The following is a 24,484-nucleotide window of genomic DNA, read 5'->3' as shown; positions in this document are numbered from 1 at the left end:
TAGCTGTTGGATTTTTTTGTAGGTGCCCTTCATCAGATTGTCGAAGTTCCCTTTCTATGCCTGGTTCATTGAGTGTTTTTATCATATAGGAGTGTTGAATTTTTTTTAAAGATTTATTTATTTATTTGAAAGGCTGGGTTACAGAGAGGCAGAGACAGAGTGAACCATCTGCTGGTTCACTCCCAGATAGCTGCAATAGCTGAAGCTGGGCCAATTGAAGCTAGGAGCTTCTTCCGGGTCTCCCATGAGGGTGCAGGGGCCCAAGGGCTTGGGCCATCTTCTGCTGCTTCCCCAGGCCACAGCAGAGAGCTGGATTGGAAGAGGAGCAGCTGGGACACGAACTGGCACCTGTATGGGATGCCAGCACCACAGACTGCAGCTTTACCTGCTATGCCACAGCACTGGCCCCTTACCCCTTTACTTTTAGTACCACACTTTCTAGTATACACTTAATCAATGATGGGGAGGGGCTGCATCATGAAAACATCTTAGATTTAAAAGAGGGCTTTGCCTCATGAGTCAGGACCACTGTTAGCAGGAATTTAGAGGAGAGGCGGGTTCAATTCTGTTGCTGGCACAGTTAATGCTTCATGGAGAAGGAGACTTAGAACTTGGATTGCATGTTGAATACCATAGTTATGAGAACAGGGACAGTGACAGTATTTGTTGAATGAATGGACCTTACTTTGACCAGTGCAGTGGTTTTAGATTCCCTGAGAGGGTGAAGAGAGGAGATAGTACTTTTGGAATCAGAAAATTTGGGTTTGCTCCTTGACTTTTCCTACAACTTCTCAGCTGAGGGAAGCTTGGAAAAGCCACTCACTTCATATCCAAGTCCCACCTCTTGAAAGTGTTTTGAAAGCTGCAAATGTGTTATAGTAACAAAAGTTGGCTTTTGCTGTTTTTCAAGTTACTTTTTGAGTGTGAAGATTTAATGACTCTTTTGAAGAAATTGAACTTTTCTGACAGTGATATGTTAGAACTTTAAAATAAGTACAAATATTACAGGAATTACATTTCATTTGTTTCTTTTGTCTTACAAATATTTTATGTATTATATACAAGACCCTTTGTGATAGTACCTGTGATTCTTGTGTATTTAAAAAAAAATACCTAGTGGCCGGCGCCGCAGCTCACTAGGCTAATCCTCCGCCTGCGGCACTAGCACACCGGGTTCTAGTCCCAGTTGGAGTGTCAGTTCTGTCCCGGTTGCTCCTCTTCCAGTCCAGTTCTCTGCTGTGGCCTGGGAGGGCAGTGGAGGATGGCCCAGGTGCTTGGGTCCCTGCACCCACATGGAAGCACCTGGCTCCTGGCTTCAGATCGGCACAGTGTGCCGGCCATAGCGGCCATTTGGGGGGTGAACCAACAGAAGGAAGACCTTTCTCTCTCTCTCTCTCTCTCTCTCTCTCTCTCTCTCTCTCTCTCTCTCACTGTCTAACTCTGCCTGTCCAAAAAAAAAAAAAAAAACCTAGTGATAAGCTTAAAATGCATTATTTAGCCATTGTGTTTCATAGTTACATGAAAGTTCTAAGGATTTGCATAATATTCACTAATTTTCTAGTAATTTTTATAAGTATGATACTTAGCAAAAAAAAAAAAAAAAGCATAATTTTAATTGATTTTTACTTTTGTTTTAGCCGGAGAGTGAAATTTCAACCACAGCAGATGATTATAGTTCAGAGGTAAGACAATTATATTATTTAAAATGCATAAATAAAATTGGTACTTTATATAATTAAAATTGTTGATTGTTGATGCTTTATTTCTTATAACTTTTTTACTTCTGTAATTGTATAACATTATATAACAATATAATGGAAATGACTAGACAACTTGAAGATTAAGTTTTATTGATCATTAAGGTCTTAAAGCTATTTGAATAACTTGGTCTTTATTTAGATATAGACCTTATTTTAGTCTATGGGAAAGTGATACTGAGTGTCTGAGATACATTTCCATTGTCTGGTGTCCATATTTAGCAATAAAAATTTTATAATCTAGGATATTTTGTTTGAGTAATGCTTTTTAAAAATGCTTGAGTTCTAGTTAATTATATGAACATTAGTTTATTAGTGTTGCAATAGTGATTTTTATTTTAGGTGATCAAGGTTAGTACGTAGGCTGGCCACATTAGAGAGCACCTTCTTTTGTAGTGGTGGTTGTACGTGTCATTTTGTTGCCTTTTTGTTACTCGTTTAGATATGATTGTCATTTCTCCCAAAATTTGACAACAGGGAAAACTGTTCCTTACTCTGAATGGTTCAGCAGCTCAGTGTATTCCACAAGTCTCAATTTATTGTAGCTTTCTAACAGGAAAAAAAAAAATCATGTCCTTACATAAACACATTACCATTTTAGATTGTTAATGGGGGCAAAACTTTGGCACTTGAGAAGTTTAATTCTTTCAAAGCTGGGAATATACTTTCTAGTAGTCTGGTCAAGGAAATAATTAGCCAGTGTTAAATAAGTGGATACTGATTTAGATGGTGTGACGTTGTCCCTAAGGGATAATCGCCACTTGTAATTCAGAGTCTGCTCTGTGACTTCAAATTTGCAGCTCATCTATGACAACACCTTTTCTAAATGCCTTCTTACAGCTTGTCTTTCTTGATTGAAAGTCGCAGATGCTTTGACACTTGAACTTTTATCTTATGTGGCAACTAGAAAAGCCACAAGTACATTTTTCTCTTTACATTAAAATGAAAAATAAATTTTACAAGCCAGTTAGCTATAAATTAGACCATTCCATACATGTGATGACATTTGGTTAATTTTCTTACATTGGATAATAGAGCAAAAATTAGTTTTATTAATGTAGATTTGAAAAACTAAAGATATCAAACGATGCTAATTTTCAGGTACTTTTTATAAAAATAAATTAATAGGAAATTCTTAGTACAATGAGACTTTTTTTTTTTTAAGATTTATTTATTTTGAGAGGCAGAGGGAGGGATAGAGAGAGAGGTCTTTCATCTCCCGGTTCACTCCCCAGATGGCCACAATGGCTGGAGCTGTGCCGATCTGAAGCCAGGAGCTTCCTCCGGGTCTCCCACATGGGTGTAGGGGCCCAAGGACGTGGGCCATCTTCTACTGCTTTCCCTGGCCATAGCAGAGAGCTGGATAGGAAGTGAAACAGCCGGGACTCCAACCAGTGCCCATATTGGATGCTGACACCGCAGGCAGCAGCTTTACCCGCTACACCACAGCGCTGGCCCCAAGACATTGTTTGTCTACATTTTTAAAATTAAAAAATTGGTGGGGATTATGTGGTCTAGAAAAATAAATTGAAATTATATGTCTGTAATATCTGGTATATATGTGATGTGTTCAAAGTAAGGTGCAAATGAGTTTTATTTATTTATTTTTAAATTGTAGCTCCCATACATGGGAGAACATGTAATGTTTGTCTTTCTGTGTCAGGCTCATTTAACTCAGTCCTCCATTTGCGTCCATTTTTATACAAATGATAGCATTTCATTCTGTTTTATAGCTAAATATCCCATTGTGAATATGTACCACATTTTGGCGATTGTGAACAGTGCTGCTCTAAACATGGTGGTGCAGGTATCTCTTTGCAATGTATTTGTGTCTTTTGGGTATATACCCAGCAGTGGATTGCTGGATTGTATGGCAATCTATTTGTAGTTTTTGAAGAATTCTCCACACTGTTTTCCACAGTGACTGCACTAATTTACATTCCTATCAACAGCATATAATGTTCCCCTTTCTCCACATCCTAGTTACTCTCTGTGTTTTGGATTTTAGCCATTCTGAAAGGGGTAAGGTGATACCTCACTGTGGTTTTGATTCATACCTCCCTAATAGCTAGTGATACTGACATTGTTTCATATATTTGTTGGCCATTTGAATTTCTTTTTTTGAGAACTGTCTGTTGAGGTCTTTTACCCATATTTTCACTGGATTGGTTGGTTGTTGTTGTTGTTACGTTTTGAGTGGCTGTTAAATTCTGGATATTAATCCTTTCTTGGATAAATAGTTTGCAGATTTCCTTTTCCCATTCTGTTGGATTTCTTTTCATTGTGTTTATCATTTCTTATCCATCTTGAGTTCATGTGTATTTTGGAAGACTGATTGGTTTATTTTGAAAATTAGTTACAGAAACAGAAAGAGAGAAAAACTAAGACTCTGCTGGGAGAGAGAGAGAGACGTAGGGAGGGAGGGAGGGAGGGAGACAGGCGGACAGACAGGTTCACTCCCCAGCTGGCTGCAAAGGCTGGAGCTGGACAGACTGGAGCCAGGAGCCTCACCCAGGTCTCCCACATGGTAGCTGGGTTCCAACCACTTAGGCCATCCTCTGCTGCTTTCCCAGAGGCATTAGCAGGGAGCTATATCTAAGTGGAGCATCTGCGACTTCAACTGGCTCCCATATGGTATGCTGGTGTTGGAGTCAGCAGCTTAACTCCATGCCACAATGCTAGCCCCTTGAGTTGACTTTTGTATACAGTGAGAGGTGTGGGTCTCATTTTATTCCTCTGCCTCTACACATCCAATTTTTCCAGCACCGTTTATTAAAGAGATTATCTTCATTCCACTTTGGTCAGAAATCCCTTAGCTAGATGTACTCAGATGAATTTGTTGGTGCTCTGTTCCATTCCATTGATGTATGTGTTGATTTTCATGCCAGTACCATGCTGTTTTAATTACTAGAATTTTGTGTATGCTTTGAAGCCAGGTATTGTGATTTCCCCCCAGCTTGATTTTTCTTGTTCAGGATCACTTTGGCTATTGTGGGTCTTTTATGATTCCATATTTTTTTTAAAGATTTATTTATTTTATTTGAAAGTCAGAGACAGGAGAGGCAGAGAGAGAGAGAGAGAGAGGTCTTCCATCCGATGGTTCACTCCCCAATTGGCCACAATGGCTGGAGCTGTGCCTATCTGAAGGCAGGAGCCAGGAGCTTCTTCCGGTCTCCCACACGGGTGCAGGGCCCAAGGATTTGGGCCATCCTCCACTGCTTTCCCAGGCCATAGCAGAGAGCTGGATCGGAAGTGGAGCAGCCAGGTCTCGAACCAGCGCCCATATGGGGTATGGCGCTTCAGGCCAGGACCTTAACTCACTGTGCCATAGTGCCGGCGCCCATGATTCCATATTTATTTTAGAGTTGCTTTTCCTAGTTCTGTAACGAGTGTCATTGGTATTTTGATAGGAATTGCATTGAATCTGTAGATTGCTGTAGGTAGTATACACATTTTCATGATGGTGCGTCTTCCCACTCTGTGAACAAGAGATAGCCTTCCATTTTTCTGTTTGTGTCCTTGGTCATTTATTTCATCAGTGTTTTGATAATTTTCATTGTAGAGAACTTTCACTTCTTTGGTTCAATTTATTTCCAGATATTTGATTTTTTGTGGCTATTATGAATGGGATTTCTTTGTTGATTTCTCTTTCAGTGAGTTCATCATTAACGTTTAAAAAGGCTACTGTTTTTTGTATGTGTATTTTGTAATCCACAACTTTACTGAATCGGCTTATCAATTCTAACAGCTCTTTGGTGGAATGTTTAGGCTTTTCCATGTGTAATATGTCATCTGAAAACATGGATAATTTTAGTTTCTCTTTCCTAATTTTGATGCCCTTTATTTCTTTCTCCTCCATAATTGCTCTTGTTAGAACTTCCAGTGCTATATGGAATTTTTTTTTTTTTTTTTGACAGGCAGAGTGGACAGTGAGAGAGACAGAGACAGAGAGAAAGGTCTTTCTTTGCCGTTGGTTCACCCTCCAATGGCCGCCACAGCCGGCGCACCGCGCTGATCCAAAGGCAGGAGCCAGGTGCTTCTCCTGGTCTCCCATATGGGTGCAGGGCCCAAGCACTTGGGCCATCCTCCACTGCACTCTCGGGCCACACCAGAGAGCTGGCTTGGAAGAGGGGCAACCGGGACAGAATCTGGCGCCCCGACTGGGACTAGAACCCGGTGTGCCAGCGCCGAAAGGCGGAGGATTAGCCTATTGAGCCACGGCGCCGGCGCTATATGGAATTGCATACGAGTGGTGAAAGTGAGCATCCTTTTCTTGCTCCAGATTCGAGGGAAAGTGCGTTCAGGTTTACCTGTTCAGTGGTATTGGCTATTGGCTTGTCATATATAGCCTTTATAACTTTGAGGTATGTTCCTTCTGTAGCTAACTTGTAGAGGTTTTTTTTGTTTTGTTTTGTTTTGTTTTAAACCATGAAGGAGTGTTGAATGCTATCAAATGCTTTCTCTGCATCTATTGAGATGACCTTATGGGTTTTTTTCTTCATTCTGTTGATGTGATTATGGTATTTATTCATTTGTGAACGTTGAACCACCTTTGTATTACGGGGATAAATCCCTCTTGATTGTGATAATGATCTTTTTGATTTGGTTTTGGATTATAAATGATATTTTAATGTACTACAAAAAAATTTTTAAGATTGATTTATTTATTAATTTAAAGAGTTACACAGAAAGAGAAGGAGAGGCAGTGAAAGATCTTTGATCCGCTGGCTCCCTCTCCATTTTGCCTCCATGGGCTGGAGCTGTGCCGATCCGAAGCCAGGAGCCAGAAGCTCCCGCCAGGTCTCCCACACAGGTGCAGGGGCCCAGAACTTGGGCCATCCTCTACTGCTTTCCCAGGCCATTGCAGAGTTACTAGTTAGTCTCTGATGCTCTTGGCTAGTTTAGGAGATTTAGCAATTCTATTTAGTGATATTAAACTAGCTTGGTTGAACTAGAATTTCAGGGGACTTCTAAGTCATAGTCACACTTTCAGGAGGCAAAAGAATCTCTTAGGATAAAATATATACTGCAAGGAATAAATCTCACTCTGTAATACTTTCTGTACTGGAACTCTTGGGGCCACCCCTACCTCCCGTGCCAAATGAAATGCAGCTTCACTACAAATGCCAGATTTGCAAAATTAATGATCCTGACTTGTCTGGTTTGCGTTGGAACATTCTAAAATTTCAAAAATCATGTAGTTTAAATCACAAGCCCCATAATTATCTTGTATAGAGGTCTGTAACAAGTTTATAGGAAAGGTGTATTATGGAAAACGCACGCATGGATTTCAGGTTTTTTTTTTTTTTTTTTTTCAGCAGCAGTAGAATAAATTTTTATTTTTTAATTCTGGTTTTCCGTGAACTTTTTGGAGTCTTCTTTCTGTCTGAATATCACTATCATTTTTCTTGTATGAAGGGAAGTTAGGTGATAAAAATGATCAGGGACTTTAGAGCCAAAAACTTCTATGTTCAAATTTAAGCTTCTTGAGGCCAGCGCTGTGGCATAGCAGGTATCGCTGCCGCCTGCATTGTCAGCATCCCAAATGGGCACCGGTTGGACTCCCGGCTGCTCCACTTCAGATCCAGCTCTCTGCTATAGCCTGGGAAGACAGTGGAAGATGGCCCAAGTTCTTGTGCCCCTGCACTTGTGTGGGAGTCCTGGAGGAAGCTCTTGGCTTCGTATTGGTGCAGCTCCGGCTGTTGCAGCCATCTGGGGAGTGAACCATCGGATGAAAGACCTCTCTCTCTCTCCCTGCCTCTGCCTCTCTGTAACTCTGCCTTTCAAATAAATAAATAAATCTTTTAAAAACAAATTTAAACTTCTCATCTGAGATATATAAACTTGGACACATAAACTCTGAAATACATTGTCCTTATCTGTAAAACGTGGGTTAGTAATATCTACTTCCCAGGATACTGGTCTCAGTTTTAACTTGAGAATATTTAGTGCAATGTTTGGCATATAGCAGATATTCAGCAAAGCTTAGTTATTGATCTCCACCAGAAATGTTCTTTTCTTCACAGTATGTTTATCCAAAACAAGTGGTGAGGATGCCTCGAACAAATTATTCTCAGAAGAATTTCAGATTCTAATAGTATATTTAACTAGAATTTAATTTGGAATTATGTGTATGTAGGTATGATGTGTGTGCAATTTTTCTGACTTCTGTGGCTAGTGTACTTGAGGATTGAAACATGAGTTCCATCCTAGAATGAATTAGTGAAATAATTTTATTCCAAATCTTTTCTGCATAAATATATATTCTATTATGTACACTGGAGAAAAAAAAGCTAGGAAGAAAATGCCCTAAATTTGCATGCAGTCATCTCCATTCCTTGATGAATGTGCATTTCATGTCCAGAATGCCATATTTATATGAATTATTTTTTACACCCTTTGAACTAGATTATTTGCAGAAAGTTGGTGATGTTATGGACACTATAGAGACAAGTCATGGAAATAAATTTGCTTTGCTGTATATAGAAAGGTGAAATAGTAAGGCATATTCTCTCATTCTGGATTTCATGTGATTAATTTTGTACTTCTTAAGTTGCTTGTATGATTCATGGCATTTGTGAAATGTCTTGCTGAAGCTGGAGACAGCTTGTAACCATAAAGTACGGTGGAACTCAGTCCAGGTCTCCCGCATGGATGATAGGCATTAGCAAGAAGCTGGACCAGAAGCAGAGTAGTTGAGACCCGAATCAGGCATTCTGGTATGTGGGATGAGGGTGTCCCAAGTGGAGTCAGACACTGTGCCAAACAACTTTGAATGAATAATCCTAACCTTAATGGTTACTTGGCCAACTTCATGAGTCAGCTGAACTTTTATGAATCATCAGATTCTTATTTTTTATTAAAACATCTGTTACTGTTTGTGAATATGTTTTCAAATTAAGTATAATAACATAAAATCTTATGACTTATTCATGAGTAAGTCATTACTCATGTGTGTGATTAACGATTTACTTATTATTTGAAAGGCAGAGTTAATAGAAGCAGAGGCAGGCAGAGAGAGAGAGAGAAAGAGAGGTCTTCCATCTGCTGATTCACTCCCCAAATGGCTGTAACAACCGGAGCTGGGCCGATCCAAAGCCAGGAGCCAGGTCTCACACATGGGTACAGGGGCCCAAGGACTTGGGCCATCTTCTACTGCTTTCCCAGGGGCCATAGCAGAGAGCTGGACAGGAAGTAGAGGGACTGAGACACGAACGAGCTCCCATATAGGATGCCAGCACTGCAGACGGTGGCTTTACCCACTACGCCACAATGCCAGCAAGAATGAGTTATTCTTTAACATTTTTAAAGTAATGGCCACTGAAAGGATGAGATTTTGTGTGAGGACCATTTTATAGTTACGAAATGAAAATTCTCTTTCTTCTGATCAGCATGTTAGGATACTTACCTCCATAAAAGTTTTAAGTTTAAAATGTATCTTACTTGTAGTTTTGCAGATCCTCAAGACTTCAGACTGAGTAAATCTTCTGTGAATCAGAAAACATACAAGTATTAACACAGGCCAGCACCGCGGCTCACTAGGCTAATCCTCCGCCTAGCGGTGCCGGCACCCCGGGTTCTAGTCCCGGTCGGGGCGCCGGATTCTGTCCCGGTTGCTCCTCTTCCAGGCCAGCTCTCTGCTGTGGCCAGGGAGTGCAGTGGAGGATGGCCCAAGTGCTTGGGCCCTGCACCCCATGGGAGACCAGGATAAGTACCTGGCTCCTGCCTTCGGATCAGCGCGGTGCACCGGACATGGTGGCCATTGGAGGGTGAACCAACGGCAAAGGAAGACCTTTCTCTCTCTCTCTCTCACTGTCCACTCTGCCTGTAAAAAAAAAAAAAAAAAAGTATTAACACAGGCTGAAGGCTGAATAACTGACCTTGAGGAAGTTGACTGACCTTTTTCAGTTGAAGGAATCTTATTAATCTGATCTTTATTTTTCAGATTATTGACTTTCATTTAAGGCTACCAAGTGTAATGTTGGAAGGCTAATGTTAGAAGAGCTTAATATTCTACCCATTAACTATCAATAAAATAATTACATTAAAATAATTCTGACTGTTAATGCTTGTTAATATTCTGTTGTGTGTTCCTATTCTAATTTTGGAATATAGTCTGTTTTAGCTTAGTTCTGGTGAATAATTAATTGCCTATTTCTATGATGTATACATTTTAAATTAATATTGAAAGGTTTTTACATTTATTATAATTATAATCAAGTTTTGAAAAATAGTCTTGTAGTAGTTTAAGAAGTTGTTAAAATATAAAATTTAACTGATTTGGGAAAAATTAAACTGAACATTGGCTACATAAGATTATACAATGAATTATTATAAGTAGATAACTAATTTATGTAATACTGATAACATTGTCCCTTAAATAACTGTTACTTAATATATTTGAAGATATTCATAATACTTTTATCATGCTATAGTAGACAGTTATCAGAATGCTTCATTTCAGAATCAAGAGAAGCTAATTGAAATTTAGAATATTTAATTTGAAACAGTGCAAATGAGTTGATATTAATAATCTTGATTGAATCAGTACTCTTACCTTCTAATAGTTTTCATTAATTACAACATTATGTTATCATAAAAGTTAATTATTTTTGCTGTAGTTTAATTTTTCAGAAATTATCCTTAATATAAAAGCAAAGGAGTAAAACTGATGGAGAACTCTTATTTAGGACTTTTACATTCCAAACTGTGTGGCCCAGAACAATTTAATCCTCCCGTTAGACTAGTCTGCCTGCCATATTTCAGTAGTATGAATTTCATTATGTGGATTCTCTTACCATAGAATTGCAAATAGTTACCAGATGGATGAGGATGAAGTTGATTTTTGTACCATTAGGGTAAAAGAGGGGAATATATATATTTTTATATATATATATGTATTTTTTTATGGAAAGGCAAAGTTATAGAGAGTGAGATCTTCCATCTTTTCGTTTTTTCCCCAGTTGGCTGAAAAGGTCAGGGATGGGCCAGGCCAAAGCCTGGAACAGGAGCTTCTTCCAGGTCTCCCACGTGGGTGCAGGGGCCCATATACTTAGGCCATCTTCCACTGCTTTCCCAGGCATGTTAGCAGGGAGCTGGATCCTAAGAGGAACAGCCAGGACTCAAACCTGTGCCCATGTGGGTTGCAGATGTTCCAGGCAGCAGCTTAACTTCTGTGCGACAGCACCGGACCCCAAGGAGGGACTATTAAATGACTTATCCTGTCACCCTTCTTCCTCCCACCAAGCCCCTCTGAGGCAGAGCTGGGCAGGATGGAGGGCAGGGTTGGCAAGCCCATCAGCAGAGCTGCCCCAGGGGAAAATGTTCGTCCTCTCTTCCTCTACCCCTCGAAATGTGTATTAGTAAATGATTTTACTTAGAACTGAGTAGGCTTAATCATCAAACAGTGACTTTTAAGGAAGCATTTTATAGAAGAGGGCCTAGTTATCCTTGTGAAAATCAAGCAGAACTTAGAATTTTAGTTCACTTATAGTACAGTGTCTTGCATTGTAAGCACTCAGATGTTTGAGAAATGATTATCATTTAAATGATCATAATGTCTGCTAGTTAAATTTCACCATGTATCTGTTTTGCCTAGCCTTAGAAAACACATGAATTCACTTAGCTAAATGAAATTCTAAGATCATAACATATCAGGAAATTATTTTTATACAGGTAAATGGTTGCAGTTTTGTGGTGAGAACAGGAATGCCTACAGATTTATTAAGGGTACAGTATTTAAAATTACTCGTGTTACTAATTTTTTACTACTTGAAAACATCTGGCTTACTAACAAAGCTTTTTCTTGCATGTACTTCTTTCTCTGTGATTTCTAAATGCTTTCAATAAATATTCATAAAACAAAGCTATCTGCCCTTTATTATAAAACTCAGTTGTAATAGAATATGCAGATACCCTGTTAATGCTCTTGAGGGATAAGTCACATCAGCAATGAAGTAGGTTGCGGTGCCAATAAACTTCCTGGTGATGAGTGATGTTTTTAAGTGGACTTTACTGCAAAATTCAATATTTGATTCTTTCTCCCTGAGGAATGTTGCTAGTATTAAATTATTAAAAATCTTGGGTCAATTTAGGAAGAAGAATTCGGTGTTGATGATTCTTACTCTGAGCAAGGAGCACAGTATAGTCAGACCCACCTCGAGATGATGGAAAGTGAATTGACTGGGAAGCAGCAGGAGATTGAAGAGCTGAGCAGAGAACTGGAAGAACTGAGGGCCACCTACGGGACTGAAGGACTGCAGCAGGTTTGACTGCCTCATGCACTGTTTGATTTGCTGTCGTAAAACGAAGCCAGAAGTTTGAATAGTACACTATTTGAAGTTTGAAATGTACACTATTTACTGATGGTGCTCTTCAAGGGTAACTTAAAATTGTTGCATAATTTTTGTCCTTATTCACAGCATAAACAGCCCTATTTTTTTTTAAGATTTTATTTATTTAAGAGGTAGAGTTACAGACAGAGGGAGAGACAGAGAGAAAGGTCTTCTATCTGCTGGTTCACTCCCCAAATGGCCTCAACAGCTGGAACTAAGCCGATCCAAAGCCAGGAGCCAGGAGCTTCTTCCGGGTCTCCCACACAGGTGCAGGGGCCCAAGCACTTGGTCCATCTTCTACTGCTTTCCTAGGCCACAGCAGAGAACTGGATCAGAAGTTGAGCAGCTGGGAACCGGTGCCCATTTGGGATGCCATTGCTGCAGGTGGAGGCTTAGTCCACTGCACCACAGCACTGGCCCCAGCATCCCTATTTAAAACTAGGATTCCGGGACCAGTGTTATGGCAAAGCAGGTAAAGCTTCTGCCTGTCACCAGCATCACCTGTGGGTGCTGGTTCATATCCTGGCTGCCCCACTTCCAGTCCAACTCCTTGCTACTGGCCTGGGAAGGCTGCAGAAGATGGCCCAAGTGCTTGGTCCTCTGTACCCACAGGGGAGACCTGGAAAAAGCTCTTGGCTTTGGAACAGCCCAGCGCTGGCCATTGCAGCCATTTGGGGCGTGAACTACTAGTTGGAAGATACCTCTCTGTCTCTTCTCTGTCTCTGTCTCTGTCTCCTCGGCCTTTCAAATAAATAAATCTTAAAAAAAAAAAAAAAAAAAAAAAAAAAAACAACAACAACAACAACTAGGATTTCATTAACAGGTTTAAAATAATGTAGGTTCATTTATTTAACTTTTCAAGATGTGAGGCTGAAAACACTTCAGTAGGACAGATGTTTCTGTGATCAGCCCTAGAGAAAATTAAGATGCAAACTGCCTCAAAATACTATGACTTAAACCCATTAAGTATGTCAGTGAGTCCTTGCAGGTAACCTTACATGATTAGAATGGCATCTGTTGTCCATTGCAGTCAGTTATGAAAACATGAAGTAAGACATTGAAGAAGATAGCAGAATACATTCAATTTCATCTTCTAGCAACAAGCTGGGACTGGTCATATGTGTGATAGTATGGCCTCTGAACAGGTTGGGGGCCTCCCTAAATATAAGGGCACTTGTCCTTCCAAGAGGAGATATATTTAAAAGCCAGGCCAAATGTACCTTTTTCTGTAGTTCAGATAAAATTTTTCAAAGTTAATTTGTGTTTTGAATCTCATATTTTTAAGACCAGTTACCTTTAACAGTCATCAATTTTGTTTAGAAAGTAACTTTAGTGCTTATTGTTTTCACTGGTTTCCTTTAGTTACAAGAATTCGAAGCTGCCATTAAACAAAGAGATGGCATCATCACCCAGCTTACTGCCAATTTACAGCAGGCAAGAAGAGAAAAAGATGAGACAATGAGAGAATTTTTAGAGTTGACAGAACAAAGCCAAAAGTTACAGATTCAATTCCAGCATGTAAGTATTTCTAATAGGATTAAATGCACTCAATTTTTAGTAATGAACTTTTTAAAAGCTTCACTTTCCCCAAAAAAATCTAAATTCATTTTAAAGCCACTTTTTATTATATCATAACCAAACTGTGAATATGTGTTGTTAACTGAGAATTTAACTTATACTTCTTGAGTGGTTTCCAGCTATTAATTTTCTTTGTACTTCTTCACTGTCACTATCTTTGAAATCCTATAACATTTTGTAAAGCTGATGGAGGGAAATGTTGCGGAAATTAACCTGTAGGCTACCTTTGCCAACCCTGGTAGGGTTTTATTTTAGTTAGGTTTTTAAATTGTTAACCAGATTGAATATGTCCCATTTACCTTTAATTAGAATCACAGGAATCTGATTGTGTTAATCAGGCTTTCCAATGGCAAGTAACAGAAACATTTGAAATAGTGCAAACAGAAGAGAGGAATTTAATGTTAGGATACATGTTTGTACAAAAATACAGATAAAACCAGGCCTATGAAAGGGACTAGAGCTGAAAACATTCCGGATTCCAACATGTGCTGTCTCTCAGGTCCCACTTCTCTCTGTGTGTCTGCCCCAGTCTTGTTCTCTAAGGAGACCTGCTTCCTCTGTTTTCATGGGAAAGGCCGTTTTACAGGCTCAGCACAGGACACTTAGCAGTCAGCATGGTGTCTGGGGTCTGAAGCCTGTGAAGTGGGCACAGACCCCAGAGAGGCCTTGTGAAAGGAGTCTGTTCTCTAACGTAGTCCCTTTAGAATTTAGCATTTTGGGATTTCATTCTGTTTTCTAGTTACAGGCCAGTGAAACTCTGAGAAATAGCACTCACAGTAGCACGGCTGCAGATCTATTACAAGCCAAACAACAGATCCTCACTCATCAACAGCAGCTGGAAGAACAAGACCACCTATTAGAAGATTATCAGAAAAAGAAAGAAGACTTCAAAATGCAGATTAGTTTCTTGCAAGAGAAAATTAAAGTGTATGAAATGGTATGTTTATTTTAAGGAAGTTAATCAACTTGTAATAGTTTCACAATTTAAAATTTTTTGTGCAAATGTTTATCTTTTTGTTACGCAAGTGAATCACAAAATTTCCTAATTAAAACACACTTTTTAGGTACGTAAAATTATTTATTTTAGAAACAATTGGGAGTTTCACAGTAATACACTTTTTAAGATAGTACTCTTTCCTGAATCCCTTAAAAATGATCATTCTATGTTAAACTGAATTTTTGCAAGAATCTATAACTGGAATTCCTAACCTATAAATCTAAGATGTTTCTGTTTATGTGGCCATTGTTAGAAAAATCTGAAAATATTTTCTCAACTAGGTGAAATTTTATGGATTGTAGTTAGAAAAAAGATGTGGATTCTCTTTATTCATACAAATTAATTTTGCTAGGAACACTTATTTAGCGAATAAGTGCTCCAAATGTGGGAGGAATTAATGCATGAATGAATAAAAAGTATTTGTATTTGTCATATACATTATTTTAAAGAGAAATCAGGACTCAGAAGTAATTTGCCTTAGGCCACTCCACTAACTGGTGCCATAGTTGAAATTCAAACCCTGTCCAATTGTCCAGAGCTGGAGTGTCACAACACTGCACTGCCTGCTACCGTCTCCATCCTCTGGTTCTTTCTGTATGAAAGCTGAAATGAGGCAGCGGGGTCACCTTGTTTGAACTTAACTTGAAACGTGTGTGTCCAATGACTCACATTTTTGCCACTCTGCATGTCTGCAAATAACTGAAAAAGCACCACCAGTGTATTAATTTTGGGGTTACACATCAATTTTGGCAAATTTGTAAATGATGGATCTGAATAATGAGGATGGATTGTACATGCCATGGTACTTGTTGTATACTTAAGAGATTCTTTTACAGTAGAGTGAGAAATTATTAAGACAAAGAATATTGTTTAGATAATGAAAGTATTAGCATTTATTAAGTTCTTACTCCATAGCAGGCATAATCATAATCAAAGCATCTTGCACATAATAATCATGGATTTCATAACAAGGAAAAAGACATGCTTTATCATCAAAATTATTTAGACATTATTACATAGACATTTACAGAGCATCTGTTTCATAGCAGTCTCTTGCAGGAGATACAGTGATGTTTAAAATGTCCTGGCACTCATGGGAGCTTGTGGTTTAGTGGGGAAAATACAGTATATACACAAGATATCACAAAACAGGGCCGGCGCCGTGGCTTACTTGGCTAATCCTCCACCTGTGGTGCCGTCACCCCGGGTTCTAGTCCTGGTTGGGGCGCCGGGTACTAGTCCCGGTTGCTCCTCTTCCAGTCCAGCTCTCTGCTGTGGCCCGGGAGGGCAGCGGAGGATGGCCCAAGTGCTTGGGTCCCTGCACTCGCATGGGAGACTGGGAGGAAGCACCCGGCTCCTGGTGCCGGCCGTAGCGACTATTAGGGGAGTGAACCAATGGAAGGAAGACCTTTCTCTCTGTCTCTCTCTTTCTGTCTATAACTGTCAAAAAAGAAATAAAAAGCACAAAACAAGGATAAGTATAGGTAAAACACTTTGAAAATTCCAAGTGGCTCTGGCTTCATGAGGGAAGAGATTCAGGGCAGGTTTTGGGAGAGATGTTATTTGAGGTAGATCTGTAAGTGGAACAGTCCCTTTTTTAATTTATTTTTTTAAAGATTTATTTAATTATTTGAAAGTCAGAGAGTTACACAGAGAGAGAGAGGCAGAGAGAGAGAAGTCTTCCACCCACTGGTTCACTCCCCAGTTGGCCACAGCGGCTGGAGCTGCGCTGATCCAGAGCCAGGAGCCTCCTCCAGGTCTCCCATGTGGGTGCAGGGGCCCAAGGACTTGGGCCATCTTCTGCTTTCCCAGACCACAGCAGAGAGCTGGATTGGAAGTGGAGCAGCTGGGACTCGAACCGGCGCCCATATGGGATGCCGGCACTGCAGGTGGTGGCTTTACCTGCTACATCACAGCACCAGCCCCACGGTCCCTTTTTAATTGTGTTGTATTCCCTTAACACTTGTCATGTTAAAGTGAATAAATGATTTATGAATCTCTATAAGATAAGAAATGGGGAGGACATTTTTAGGTAGAAGATAGAATGGGCATAAAGACCCAGGCCAAAACATGTTGAGAATATATAGGGAGTGAAAAAGAGTTAATTTGTCTGGAAAACAATAATCTTTGAAAGCGAGTCTCAGGGCTGGTGCTATGGTGCAGTGGGTTAAAGCCCTGGCCTGAAGCGCCGGCATCCCAAATGGGCGCCGGTTTTAGTCCTGGCTGCTCCTCTTCTGATCCAGCTCTCTGCTATGGCCTGGGAAAGCAGTAGAAGATGACCCAAGCCCTTGGCCCCTGCACCCACGTGGGAGATCTGGAAGAAGCTCCTGGTTCCTGGCTTCAGATCTGCGCAGCTCCGGCCGTTGCGACCATCTGGGGAGTGAACCATCAGATGGAAGACCTCTCTTCTCTGTCTCTACCTCTCTCTGTACCTCTGTCTTTCAAATAAATAAAATTTAAAAAGAAAAAAGCAAGTCTTTCAGGAGGAAAGAGCAGAAAGACATTCCAAGTCTAGCTTAGGAGAGCCTGGAAATTGGATTTTAATGGCGTTTATTACATTAAGCAAGCAGTATAATTTGAGATTATTTAAAATTAAAATAATCATTTTGAGTGAGGGAATAACATTTTATTTGAATATTAACAAGAATACTTTTATTGCATGTATTTTTATTTTATTATTTTTTAAGGATTTATTTATTTGAGAGGTAGAGTTACAGACAGAGAGAGAGGGGAGATGGAGAAAAAGGTCTTCTATCTGCTAGTTCACTCCCCAAATGGCCACTATGGCCAGAGGTGGGCCGATCCAAAGCCAGGAGCCAGAAGCTTCTTAGGTCTCACACATGGGTGCAGGGACCCAAGCACGTGGGCCATCTTCTATTGCTTTTCCAGGCCATTAACAGAGAGCTGGATTGGAAAAAGAGCAGCCAGGTTAGGAGCCCAGCACCCATATGGGATGTTGATGCCACAGGCAAAGACTTAGCCCACAATGCCACAGTGCCAGCCCCTATTACATGTATTTTTTTAAATTCTCCATTAAAAAAATTTAATCCCCCTGAGTAGTAGTTATATCAGAACAGTTGAGAAATTAAGGCATTAGGATCAGAGTTAAAACTGTATTGGTCCTCTAGACAACTATATTGATGGGCAGAGGCTTGTTCTCATTGTCCTAATTCTTCAAACCTCCCAGGGTATGGAATCACAAACAGAAAGTATATTATTCTGCACTGTCACGTGTATTTCAAAAAATTGGAGGGATTGTGTCATCAACCCCAGGCAGTCTTTTTTTGCAATACACAGTAAGTGGTTTAAAACCATATACTTGGAGATGAGCAGTACTAAGGAAAATAAACCATGAATTTGTGTTGTTTAGTGGTTGAGTGAAGAATTATTATTGGTTATTTATAATTACATTAGGTGTTAGACAATTTTAATTAGATCATACTATTTTACGAGTCCCTCTCCCTGAAAATCAGGAGATAGAAAAATTATACATTTTATGATGTTAGCATTTTTTTTTTTTAACAGGCAGAGTGGATAGAGAAAGACAGAGAGAAAGGTCTTCCTTTTGCCGTTGGTTCACCCTCCAATGGCCGCCGTGGCCGGTGCGCTGAGGCCGGCGCACCGCACTGATCCGATGGCAGGAGCCAGGTGCTTCTCCTGGTCTCCCATGGGGTTCAGGGCCCAAGCACTTGGGCCATCCTCCACTGCACTCCCTGGCCACAGCAGAGAGCTGGCCTGGAAGAGGGGCAACCGGGACAGAATCTGGCGCCCCAACCGGGACTAGAACCTGGTGTGCCGGCGCCGCTAGGTGGAGGATTAGCCTATTGAGCTGCGGCGCTGGCCTGATGTTAGCATTTTTCACAACATTTTTTAACAGTTTAGCTGAAATTAATTTCATGAACTGATTTTACTTTCTTCCATATCTCCACATGCCTTATAGACTTTTTTCTATTATATAAAGCTATTTGTATGTAGCACAACAAAAATAAAATACCTTAATAACATTTATTTTATTTTAGCCTCAGGCATATTCTGTGAAATAAAGGAATAATAGTATCTTTATTACACAGATAAAAACACTGGGATTAAAATGATTTACTATTGTTATATTGTAGGTCAGAAGTTAAAGAAGAGTTAGCACCTGGCAGTAACATACGGTGTCCTTAGATGGGATATGTGACACCGTGTCAAAAACTGATAGAATTTTGCTCAAGAGGTTGCCTAGGGTAGCATTCATTGACTTCTTGAATTTTTGTAGCATAAAACCTCATAAATCTGATTTTTTTTTCTGTCAACTGTGACTTGAGCTGTCATAGGTGAGCTCAGGTTTTTCAAATTCAAGAGACTGATGGGTAGAGCCTGAATATAAGGTTATTAATTTACACAAATAATTATCACAATCTTTGGGTTTTATTTTCTTTCCATGGACAAATTAATTTAAAAAGCCAAATGGCAGTTAGAAAGTTGTCTCACAAGCTGTGATCAAGGGACATTAGAAGAATCAGATGTTCCGTGGCGTTAGAATGAGAAGACCTGAAGTGTCCACCTCACAGGAGGAATGGTCGTAACTGTAGACTGGACTTCTTAAATGCTGTTTGCTGCAGCCTCCAGCATTACTTTTTACATTAGGTGTGGTTTTTCTAGAGGGAGCAGAATTCTCAAAGGCTGATGGCACCTTTGCTGTTCTTCCTTGGACTGTACTGAAATGGACAATATCACCATTTCCCTCTAGAGCTTTCCTTTTTCTAGACATTGACATTCTGTCTTTAGGTAGATTAATACATTCATTCAAGGTGCCTCTGAGTCCCATTTGCCCAGGACTCTAGTCTCTTTAAGATAATTTTATTTACCTACTTATATTCTTGATCCATTTTGTGGACTTTCTTTCTTTCTTTATCCTTTACAATCCTTAGCTACTTTCAGAGGGGATTAAATACCTGAGCCAACACTTTGACCCCAGGGCTTCTACTTGTTGTGCTGAAATAATTGGGCCAAGAGCTATGCTTTGGCCTTAACTACAGTTCCAAAATAGAGTTGTGAGTAGAAACTGGGGAAACATCAATACTGCTTCCAGATTTCTATTTGAACCAAAAATCTAGGGCCATGTTGCTAGGTAATAAAGTGGCTTGGGTATTACTTGAGATTTTGCCACTTAAACATTGTGTAGTCCTGAGTTTCTTCATTCAAGAGCCTAGTGCTGTTTTTCTGTTTTCATAGGACTTGCCTGTAAACACCAAGTAACTAGAGTATACAGAAGGAACCTTGATTTCTAATAGTATATAGTACTCTTAACTAGCTATAGAAAATCCTAAATATTTAAAATATTGATCCATTAATAATAAAAAAGAGAATGTAATGGTTTAGAGACATTTTCATCAGAGTAGATTTTTAAATTAAAAATTTTAGTCATAGTAGTATAAGAGAAATTTCCTCCCAAGAAAGACCAAAACTGCTGTAATGTTTACTCTGAAATAGTGTTGTATACCAAAGTCCCAGGCCTCATTGTCAGGGGAAAAATTGAGGGGCAGACCCAACAGTTACGTTTTGTAAGATTTCATAAAAAACTTAAAAAAAAAAAAAAAAGACTCATCAGTTTTTTGGTAGCGAGGTAAGTGATATAAATTGTCAGAGCCAAAAATACATTTCTTATATTTTCATTTTTTCCTTTTTAAAGGAGCAAGATAAAAAAGTAGAAAATTCAAATAAAGAAGAAATACAAGAAAAGGAGGCAATCATTGAAGAATTAAATACAAAAATAATAGAAGAAGAAAAAAAAACTCTTGAGCTCATGGATAAAGTAACAGTTTCTGATAAATTATTAGGAGAATTACAAGAACAGATTGTACAAAAGAACCAAGAGATTAAAAATATGAAAATAGAGCTGACCAGTTCTAAGCAAAAAGAAAGACAGTGTTCTGAGGAAATAAAACAGTTGATGGGGACAGTTGAAGAACTTCAGAAGAGAAATCACAAAGACAACCAATTCGAAGTTGATATCGTACAAAGAATGGAACAAGAAACACAAAGAAAGTTGGAACAACTTCGGGCAGAGTTGGATGAGATGTATGGGCAGCAGATAGTGCATATGAAACAAGAATTAATAAAACAACACATGTCACAAATAGAAGAACTTAAAACACGACATAAAGGAGAAGTGGAGAGTGCTTTGAAATCATATCCACATACTACAGTTAATGAAGATCAAGTAAAGTTAATGAATATGGCAATAAATGAATTAAACATAAAATTGCAAGATACTAACTCTCAAAAGGAGAAACTCAAGGAAGAACTAGGAGTAATTTCAGGAGAGAAGTCTGCCCTACAAAGACAGCTTGAAGACCTTTTTGAAGAATTAAGCTTTTCAAGGGACCAGATTCAGAGAGCTAGACAGACAATAGCTGAACAAGAAAGTAAACTGAATGAAGCCTATAGGTCCCTTGGTACAGTGGAAGACTTGAAAGCTCAGATTGTTTGTGCATCTGAATCCAGGAAGGAACTAGAATTAAAACATGAGGCAGAAGTTACAAATTACAGGATCAAACTGGAGATGTTGGAAAGAGAGAAGAATGCTGTGCTAGACAGAATGGCTGAGTCACAAGAAGCCGAACTAGAGAGACTTAGAACACAACTTCTGTTTAGTCATGAAGAGGAACTTTGCAAGCTGAAGGAAGATTTAGAAATTGAACACCGCATAAACACTGAAAAGCTTAAGGAAAACTTGGGCATTCACTATAAACAGCAGATAGATGGCTTACAGAATGAAATGAGTCAAAAGATAGAGACCATGCAGTTTGAAAAAGATAATTTGATAACTAAGCAGAATCAGTTGATTTTGGAAATTTCAAAACTAAAAGATGTACAGCAGTCCCTTGTGAATTCAAAATCTGAAGAAATGACCCTTCAAATCAGTGAACTTCAAAAAGAAATTGAAATACTCAGACAAGAAGAAAAGGAAAAGGGTACACTTGAACAAGAAGTTCAAGAATTACAACTTAAAACTGAATTACTGGAAAAACAAATGAAGGAAAAAGAGGATGACCTTCAAGAAAAGTGTGCACACCTTGAAGCAGAGAATAGCATTCTTAAAGATGAAAAAAAGACCCTGGAAGACATGTTGAAAACACATACTTCTGTTAATGAAGAAGAAGGAGTGATTGTCGTGGATCCCGTTGAGTCCAAATCCAAAGACAGTAGCTGGCAAAATGAAATAGAAATACTTACAAAGCAAAATGAGGATCTCAAGCAAAAATGTATTCAGCTAAATGAAGAGATCGAAAGGCAAAGAAATACATTTTCATTTGCTGAAAAAAACTTTGAAGTTAACTATCAAGAGTTACAAGAAGAGTATGCTTGCCTTCTCAAAGTAAAAGATGATTTGGAAGACAGTAAAAATAAGCAAGAATTAGAGTATAAAAGTAAGCTTAAAGCACTTAATGAAGAACTTCATTTGCAAAGAATAAATTTACCTACTGTGAAAATGAAAACCTCAGTTTCTGATGAGGAGAAAACTTTGGTAACAGAGCCATTGGAACTTGGTGAAGTTGTTGAGAAAGATACAACAGAACTGATGGAAAAACTTGAGATAACCAAGCGAGAAAAATTAGAACTCTCAGAGAGACTGTCGGATCTTTCTGAACAATTAAAGCAGAAACATGTTGAGATTAGTTTTTTGAGTGAAGAAGTTAAATCTTTAAAGCAGGAGAAAGAGCAGTTTTTATTGAGATGTAGAGAGCTTGAAATCATAATCAACCACAGTAGGACAGAAAACACCCATGTGGATGATGTTCCATTAAGTTCTTTAAAAGACGGAGCTGTGACTGTGACAAGCAGGGATTCTGGATCCTCGGTTTCTCAAATAAATCAGTGTTCTGGTGAAGAATCAAAGCTCATGGTGGAGGACAAGATTCCTTTTGCAAATCTGACCATTAGAAAAGAAAGCGAGCCGGAACAGTTGTTTTTGGATCACTTGCCATTGGTAACAAATGAATCATCATTTGGGGCAAGTGAATCAAGTGAAAGTGATAAACTTCAGCAGGAACTCCGTGTACTTAAATCAGAACAGGTAAGTTTACTCATTTGTATATGATAAAGCAGAGTGAAAATACATTTCATAATACAAGTTTTCACCTTGATGAGACATTCATATTCATACAAGAGAAATTTAATTCTCAACTGGGCTTATTTAGTTCAGCTGTTTTTTCTTTTTTCTTTTAAAGATTTATTTATTTATTTGAAGGAGTTACACAGAGAGAGAAGGAGAGACAGAGAGAGGTCTTCCATCTGCTGGTTCATTCCTCAGTTGGCCACAACGGCCAGAGCTATGCTGATCCGAAGCCAGGAGCCAGGAGCTTCCTCCGGGTCTCCCACATGGATGCAGGGACACAATGACTTGGGCCATCTTCTATTGCTTTCCCAGGCCACAGCAGAGAGCTGGATCGGAAGTGGAGCAACCAGGACTCCAACTGGCACCCATATGGGATGCCGGCTCTGTAGGCAGCACCTTTACCTGCTATGCCACAGCACCGGCCCCAGCTGTTTTTTCTTAAACATTGTTGCCTCTTCTTCATTTAATCCACGTTACGTATTGTGCTCAGAATATAAAACATACTGATGGTTTTACATTTTCTTTGGAAATATAAATGTTTAAATGACTGTTGAGAATCCCAGCTATAGAAAAGTTATTAATTTTATAATCTTTCGTTACAATCTCAAAGATTGGTTTTAGAGTTTTTATTTCACACTGGTGTTTTCAAGGTTCCTCAAGTGCAAATGAAGTCCTAGGCTTTTTAAGTACTGTTAATAATTTGTCATTAGTTACAAAATTGTATTTCCCTAGAGAGGAAAAAAAAAACACTGAGTTCTCCCTGTTATATGTTAATGTTAGCCGTCGCAAAACACACCGAACACCGGAGTAAGGGAGAGGGTTTATTGGGGAACACCCAACAGTCCAGAGTGAAGGGGCGCCGAAGGAAAAAGAGAGAAGGAGACTGTAAGAGAGAGAGAGAGAGAGAGAGAGAGAGAGAGAAAGGAGAGAGACGAGAGGAGGAGAGGAGCCAAGAGAGAGCAGGAGAGAACCAAGAGGGCACGTGCTCAGGAACAGGCCCTTTTAAAACTTTGCCTGAGGGTGGGCAGGGAAGCAGGAGCAGCAAATCCCATTAGGATGGGGGTGGAGCATGACCACAGAGGTTGGGCCATGTGGCCACCTGGCTAAAACTGTGCTAGTTTCCTAACACTCCCAGAATCTTGTGATACTTAAAGGAGAAAAAACAGTATTAACTCTGAATATATCTAAGTAATTTAAAAATGTATACAGTGAATAATATTAGATCACTCCTGATCATTTATATTTGCCAGTACTGTTATTAAAAAATACTCAGAAAACTGAGTAGCTTCAGTAAAATGATGCCAACTCAGATTTTGTGTGTTTCTTAGGTAACAAATACTTACTGGGTCTCCTGCAGTGATGTGAGTATGTTGGAGAACATGGTTCTGGGACTCAAGGAGCATGTCTCTAATGCAGTGAGCCAGGAAACCAAGTAGGGTGATTAGAAACTGGTAAATGTGATGAAGAGGACAATGTGGAGGTGATGGTGGTGTCCCAGTTCCACACAGTGGTCGGGAAGGGTCCCTTGGAGGAATTGACACTGGAGCTGAGATCTGAATGAGAAGAAGAGTGTGCCGTGTGGGAATTAGCCATGGGTGACTGTGGAACAGGATGAAGAGCTCTGTAATGAGTTAGAAGAGGAAAGTGGAAGCAGGATTTGAAGAATGAAGAGACTGAACGTTAGCCTCACAGGCTTGGAGGAGTTTAGATTTCA

At 39.4% G+C, this 24,484-nt stretch overlaps 1 protein-coding gene across 9 annotated transcripts in view; it reads left to right on the top strand.

Annotated features, from left to right (window-relative positions):
- The window catches only part of AKAP9 (A-kinase anchoring protein 9), a 166,566-nt gene that overhangs the window by 34,548 nt on the left and 107,534 nt on the right, over positions 1–24,484 (top strand). For 7 of the 9 annotated variants that reach the window (NM_001375381.1, NM_001082351.2, XM_051852745.2 and 4 more), the window contains 6 exon segments: positions 1,638–1,682; positions 11,433–11,486; positions 11,852–12,022; positions 13,454–13,609; positions 14,409–14,606; positions 20,341–22,728. In NM_001375381.1, coding sequence (NP_001362310.1) covers positions 1,638–1,682; positions 11,433–11,486; positions 11,852–12,022; positions 13,454–13,609; positions 14,409–14,606; positions 20,341–22,728 — 3,012 coding nt within the window. 9 annotated transcript variants of the gene reach the window in all.

Source organism: Oryctolagus cuniculus, chromosome 16 (assembly GCF_964237555.1).
Source record: "Oryctolagus cuniculus chromosome 16, mOryCun1.1, whole genome shotgun sequence".
In the NCBI taxonomy this organism is placed as follows: domain Eukaryota; kingdom Metazoa; phylum Chordata; class Mammalia; order Lagomorpha; family Leporidae; genus Oryctolagus; species Oryctolagus cuniculus.
The sequence above is the reverse complement of the archived record's forward strand: the minus strand, read 5'-3'. Positions and strand labels throughout refer to the sequence as shown.